The 7,605-nt window shown below is 34.3% G+C and overlaps 1 protein-coding gene across 1 annotated transcript; it reads left to right on the forward strand.

The window, feature by feature from the left end:
* On the forward strand, window positions 1–3,350 carry LOC118052796 (abscisic acid 8'-hydroxylase 1). Its single transcript, XM_035063859.2, has 10 exons — window positions 1–330; window positions 521–842; window positions 1,226–1,375; window positions 1,532–1,715; window positions 1,801–1,880; window positions 1,998–2,084; window positions 2,227–2,305; window positions 2,414–2,520; window positions 2,632–2,750; window positions 2,888–3,350. Exons 1-10 carry the CDS (start codon window positions 89–91, stop codon window positions 3,018–3,020), a joined length of 1,503 nt encoding a protein of 500 aa, XP_034919750.1. The 5' UTR covers window positions 1–88; the 3' UTR covers window positions 3,021–3,350.
* Window positions 3,351–7,605: the final 4,255 nt, after the last annotated feature.

The following is a 7,605-nucleotide window of genomic DNA, read 5'->3' on the forward strand; positions in this document are numbered from 1 at the left end:
CCACTTTCAAATATTTATGCCCGAGCCCGGAGGCATTAATACGGCCATGCTACGATAATTTCATGCCCTACTTCCAAACTTGAACAAAATGCTTCCTCTCTCATCTTTTATGCTTCCTTGCCTTTGTTTCTACACGGTGCTTCTTCTTGTCACCTTGTTTCTTTTGTATCTTGGATTCTTTAAGATGCTAGAGTATCGTAACCGGATTGCAGAGGCTGATATCCCACCGGGTAGTTGTGGATTGCCGTTGATCGGAGAGACCATACAGTTCATGGCAGCCATGAATAATGGCAGAGGTTTTTACGACTTCGTCCGGGCTCGCCGTCTAAGGTAATAATTCAGACTTGGTGTTGGAATGTCCATTGTTCAGTACTAGATTAGGAATACGATGAGCATGTTGCCTTTTAATCATGAGAGAATCTAAAATCCCTCAAGCATCAAGAAGTTTGATGATGTAATGGAGAACTGAAAAAAAAAAAAAATTGCAAGAGGGATATTAATTTCATTTTGATGACAACAGGTATGGGAATTGCTTCAAGACCAACATCCTTGGACTGGCACAAGTTTTTGTTTCAAGCACAGAATCGGCTAAGATAATCTTAAATAATGAATCGGGAAAATTCACGAAGAGATACATAAAATCAATCGCAGAGCTTGTGGGAGATCAAAGCTTGCTATGTGCTTCTCATGGACACCACAAACTCATCCGTAGCTGTTTGACACATTTATTCTCAACAAGTTCCATTTCTGTTTTTATCAAACAGTTCGATGAACTGGTTGTGAAAAGTCTTAGCACCTGGCAAGACGGGGACACAATAGTTGTTCTTGACCAGGCAACCGAGGTTTGTTAGCTTGATACAAGCCAGCGTGGTTTAACATGCTTCTTAGAGTATAATTTACTTAAAAAATTAAATTAATAGTTTTTTATATTTTTTTAATATAAAAGTATATTTTTAATATAATTTAAAATTTAAAAAATATTATTTTTAAAAAAAAACCACTATATTTACCAAACATACACAAAAAACTGGAGGCTAGAGTTGACCCACTAGATATTTCCACAGGCTTTAGCAAAACTTTCTTCGCTCGAATAACGAATCCTTTAAACGATAACATCACTTTGTCACTCGAGCCTTGTGAGAGGCTAGTTGCATAGGCCCAATTTGGAAGGCATGATCAGCTAAAAAAAACCTTGATCTTGATCTTGGTATCGTATTTGGTGCAGATAACCTTCAAAGCCATGTGCAGGATGTTGATGAGCTTAGAGGACGATCCGAAACTACAAATGCTGCAAGAGGACATAACTCATGTCTGTGAAGCCATGCTCGCCTTCCCTATAAGGTTTCCTTGGACTAGATTTTACAAAGGCCTTAAGGTAATCTACTAACGAAGCCCATCAAATCATAAATGGGCTTCCCATGTTGTGGGTTTGAACTTTATTACATTCCTTTTACAGCCCAAATTTGGGTGTCACTCTCTGATGCCACGAAAATTATGAAATCATGATACTAAAAAAATGATGATGATTCAGGCCAGGAAAAGGATTATGAGCTCACTGGATTTGATCATGACTGAAAGAAGAAGATGCTCACAAGGCAATCAAAAAGATTTTATGCAATGCCTACTGGTAGAAGATGAAAGGCCAGGTTCTGATGAGGCCTATAGGATGACAGACACAGAGATAAAAGACAACATTTTGACCATGATTATTGCAGGTTAGAAGACAGCTATTATACCCAGATTTGCTTCTGTACCTTTGCCTTTGAACGTCAAACTGTTTATAATAGTTTGTCAATGTAGGTCAGGACACAACTGCAAGTGCAATCACATGGATGGTCAAGTATCTTGGAGAAAATCAAGATGTTCTAGACACCCTTAGAGTATGTAGAGAAAGTAGTGTTCTTTTTCACATTCAAGCATCAATGGACGTATTTTGGCCATCGTCAAGTAGTTTTATGCAACTAGTTAAATGACAATCTACTTTTTGTTTGGAGCAGGCAGAGCAACTTCACCTTGCAGAAAAAATTTCACCAGGGCCATTTCTCACACTGGAAGATCTTGCTGAGATGTCATACGCTTCTAAGGTGAATACAAATGATATCTTCCTCATTAATTTGATAGAAATTTTTGGGATTAATCTTTAGAGATAAAAAGAATTCCCTTTCTTGAGAGACTCCTGGTCTGATTAGGTGAATTCTGGTATGAAATATAAACGATCACAAACAGGTAGTCAAAGAATCATTAAGGATGGCATCCATAGTACCTTGGTTTCCAAGATTAGCACTTCAAGATTGTGAGATTGAAGGTTTGTCTCCTAACATCAATAACTTAATCTACGTACTTTCCACCACAACATTGTCTTTGATCATACTATTTGAAATTTAATGGTCCTTTTGTGGTTTTGTTTCCATAGGATTTAAGATAAAGAAAGGGTGGAACATTAATGTTGATGCTAAATCAATACACCTTGACCGTAATCTTTACAATGGCCCCAATAAGTTCAATCCTTCAAGGTTTAATGTAAGTCCCACCTATTGTCAAATCTGATTTCATTTATTCTCTTTCATTTTCCCATCTTGCTGTAAATAACTAATTAATGATCGACAAGCCACTTTTGCTTTTCATGTACAGGATGACTCAAAGCCATACAGCTTCTTAGCATTTGGGATGGGAGCAAGAACCTGCCTGGGAATGAACATGGCTAAAGCCATGATGCTTGTCTTCCTTCATCGTCTGATCACAACATACAAGTGAGTTCTCTTTATAATCTATCTATTTTTCACTCCACATTTTTCAAATGCAACTCACATGCACGCACGCATATGTATACGCACAACTGATAATTATACATTAGGTAGGATGCTAAACATGATTTTTTTTTTTCCAGGTGGAAGGTGATAGACTTAGACTCAAGTATTGAGAAATGGGCAATGTTCTCCAGATTAAAAAGTGGCTGTCCGGTTCAAGTAACCCGTATGGATAATAGAAAGGATGATACCTCTGCGTATGGCTCTCATTAAACAAACAATGAGAAAAACATGGTTTGTATAAGCTGCCTAAAAGGGAACAAAACGAAGGCTTCGTGTTCATAGTTTATTGGGTGATCATTACTGGTTGAAGTAAGAATCAGGCAGCATTCTTTCCTAATTCTTGAAAAAGTTCTGGTCTAAAAGCTTTGCTTTCATGGCATGTATAAATGGCAAGCAAAGGGGAGTTATAATGAGTCAGAAATTTGTAATTTGTATAAGCCTTCCTTTGCCTCGCTCCTTTCTGATACACTCATGATACCTGTTGATGAACAAGCAGCACACAGGAATGTCAAATAACATTTGCAATTCAATCATGAGATAGACGCTGTGTGTATATATGTATTTATGTCTATCGATATGATTGATTAAATTCATGGCTGGATCAATTTCTGAGAACTAAATCGTGCCACGTTAATTTCAGGTAGCCAAGGGCATGCCCTGGTAATATAATCAAATCAATCATCGCTATGCTGACTAAACGATATGCTGTCATGGAAACAATAACATATATCACTGAAGAAACCATCAAATGTTTTGAATGGAAGCTATGCTCATTTGCAATTATTATTATTATTTTTTAATTAGTGTTGTTGTTTAAATTAGTTTATGCACATCTCGATTAATTTCATGATTCTAAAATTAACGATTATATAAGTTTTTAGTGAGCATCATATTAGCAATCACAAAGTTTAAATTTAAAACCATAAACGAACAAACCTTTTAATATTTAACCACCTATTAGATTGTTCATTTGCAAATATTATTATTATAGGGAGAGCAAGTGCTGCTATGATTCTAACAAACTGATCTCATCGCCAGCAAGTTCCTGTCCAAATTATGATCATATGATGACAGTGTTTCCCCAACCACACCATGACAACAAACTGGATGAAATATGTGAATCATGTATACGTATATTCCAATTAATCGGCGGGTGGACCGTCAATTCATGATTTTATAATAAGTTGGCTATGCATAATTAATATGAAGTGGACAGATAATTTTTTTTTTTTTTTCCCAGATTCAAATCTCGACTTGCCACTAACACTACAAGGTGTCGTTGTTATTTGTTAGACATTCACACGCGATTGCATCTCCTTTTAGCATCGCAATGGCCCCTTTTTATCAACTCCACTCCTCTGCCTAATGCCTCCATTTCTTTGTTGTCAAGTAATGCTACTACTTCGTGATTATATATATATATATATATAATCACGAAGTAGTAGCATTACTTGATATATATATATATATATATTGATTAAAAGACATAGGAAGAACACAAAGGCTAAGCTCTTTTTCTTACGCATACACCCGTGGATACACTACTTTCTTAATTTGTACTCGTGGCATTAATTATCGCAAAATGTTGTAATATAATTAATGGACAAATAATCAACTAAAGTAATCTAGAAGATCATTGAGAAACGAGAACAGAGAAGTCTGGTCTGAGTGTGCAAATCTAAGGGTGTTTATTTGACAGCAAGCAATCATTCTTTTGTAGCTTTTCCTATTTATTTATTTCAGATGAATAGTGGGTTGTAGCCCTACTTTCTGCCCTGGATTATGTTTTACGCATTCTTTTCCTAAAGTAATACCATTTCTTTTTTCTTTTTAATCTATTACGATGTTAAATACTAATTAATTGCTTATGGGGGCTACGTTTCAGTAATTAATTAATAGCTGCCTAAATTTCAAAAAAATAAATAAATATGTTTCTTCAATTCAGGCAACGACACTGATCAGTTGTTCACCTTTTTCCCACCATCCAATACGACGACGGAACCATAATTATTTAAGCATAGCCTAACAAATACAGATATGCTAAAGACAATCGAAAAGCACAAGGCTCGGTGGTTGGGTATCTTAAAAAAAATTATGGGGACAAATTGTTGCTATTAATTTTGTTTTGTTTAATATCTATTGCAATTTGAGGTGTCAGCATGGATTAAATTTCTCATTCCTCAACACTTATTGCACAGTTGATGATGTTGACTTAACCACACCAAATGTCTTTCCACGTGCTTAAGACTTGTTAACTGAATTTATTTGTTTTTATATTTTAATTTTTTTTTATTTATTTCAAATTAATATATTTTTAATATCTTCAAATTATTTTGATGGGATAATATCAAAAATAATTTTTAAAAAATAAAAAAACTATCATTTTAATTTTTAATTATTATCAACTTTATATAATCCAAAGTGCTATTGTCTAATCCACTAATTTCTTGTGATAGTTTATATTTTAATTTTTATATGTTTTTTAATATATTAAAATAATAAAAATATGTTTTTAATATTAACAGATTAAAATGAATAAAAAAATTAATTTAAAATTTTAAAAATATAATTAGATCGAAATGTAGAATAGTGCCTTTGAGATCCTCAACAAACCTGCTAACTAACAATAACAACGGTCCGATTTCTAACTCTAAAAAAGAAATCGGGGCATCTTGTATTAATTTCTTGACATGACAGCTAGCTAGTAGTATAAGGAAAGAAAATGACAAACCTAAAAGACAAGGTTATGTGTCCCGGTAAGACTCTATTTTTAGTCTACTATTTCATACATAGTCTTAGTCTTTGTCGACATTAGTTTACTTTGAGTTTTTAGGTTTATCTATTAATGTTTCGGTTACTATTTGACTATTCTAAAACTACTAGAATAAGCTCCATCCGAGAGATGGGAACCTCTCATGCCCGCAATAGGAGCCACCATCCACTACAGCTTCGGACAAACCTCGATCAGAACACAATAAAAGAAAATAAGTAAATATTACATCCGTAGATGTTGACGATGCCTTCTGCTGTTCAATCATCATAAATGGTGCTGTCCCTCCAGAAAATCTTTGCCAATATCACAAGATGGAAGTACGTAAAGAGGACAAATTATGAATTGGGTATGGTTGATTCCATGGAATTAACAACTTTTATTTTGAGCATCAAGAATTAGCATTCATAATAGGAAAAAATTGGAGATTTTTAGTGTAATGGGTAGATGAACTTATTTTGGTTCGAAAAAGAAAAAGAAAAAAGACAGCGTTCGGAACTCATTAGATGCAGTTCTTGCTCGAAAGAGAAGACAAAAAGAAAAGCAAAACTATTGTATTTCGCACATGCTAAACTCTTTGAAACTGAAAAAAACCCAAATAAGTACAAGCATGCTAATTAACTCTTTTATATATATATATATATAAACAATTATGTGATATTTTTAAGGTAGCTGAGAATAAGTGTAAGGGCGTAACTTTCCCATTTGATCAATAGATCATCCATATCAAAATTAAGAGTTCATCAAAAAATTTACTTTTAACAATTTAATCAAAGATTTGAATCTAATAAATTATAGAATAAGTATATATAGTTCTAGACAATCAAATCAAGCACTAATTAATTATCAATTTACCACCGACTGGCCAGGTTTTGATAGTATTGTACGGAGGAAAAGTCCTCCGAAGTTCGAAGTCAAAAACAAAATTAGTTGCATGATTATTGTAATAGTACAATATTGGTGCTTCTGCCTCGACTAACATATAAAACAAAAAGGAAGAAGAAGAAATGATGGGGCATGTAATTAAAAAAGAGACCTCTTCTATCCCCTTTGTTGCAGAATTTCCACCACAAGTGGATAAGCGCAAGCTGCTTCATTATAAATAATCTACATATTATAATACAAGAAAATAAAATATCCTTAATCCCACGGTATATGTTTTTTTTTTAACAGCAACATGAACAAAATAATGCATCAATCTCCCTTTACCTTTGTGGCTATATGTTAATTAGGAAACATAAAAGTAGATTAAAGGATAAAATGGAGGAAGAGGTGGTATAAAATAGGAACGATGACAATGACATTTCCCAAGGGAGGGAGGAGATGGTGATAACTTTGCTTTCGTTATGAAGAAATTGTGTATCCTCCATTGATGATCGTTTTCCCGAACCCCCACTAATCCATTGAAATATTCAAGTTCCTGCAGGTCTCTATAATTGCATACTGAATTCTTATCTGCCCTTTAATTGGATAAAAAGGTGACTTTTTACTTGTGAAGATCCCACCATTTTCAGGATAAAAAATGCCGCTGCTTTTAGGGTTTGGGCAATTATGCACTAATAAAAGCCAAATTCTGCGGCTGTCAAAAGGACTATCAATCGCACTACTCCTATCTAATAATTTTTGTCATTATACCTTATTGATTGGGGCAAAAAAAATGATGAATCTTGATTCTTGCATAGTAATATTTTCCCACGTTTACATGAGGTGATATATATCGTGAAAGGGAATTTCGACGACTAGCCTCTGATCCAGGACCAGTTTTCCAAATGAAATTGATAGATTGATCTCCACTTTTTCAAGTACGCCCCTACAGAGGAGAACATTAAATAAACGTAGACAAAATCTGTGCAAGTGAAAAGGCTGAAGAGATAGCAACATAGAGCCATCAACATGCCAAGATAGAAGTCTGGACTCTGTAGTCCATCCCATCAGCTTGAAATTTTCAGAAATTAGCACAAATAACTAACAGAAAATCATAACTTCATAAAACAGCAATCATGACATGCTTGTCCAAACTCACGA

This window comes from Populus alba, chromosome 2, assembly GCF_005239225.2.
Source record: "Populus alba chromosome 2, ASM523922v2, whole genome shotgun sequence".
NCBI lineage: Eukaryota > Viridiplantae > Streptophyta > Magnoliopsida > Malpighiales > Salicaceae > Populus > Populus alba.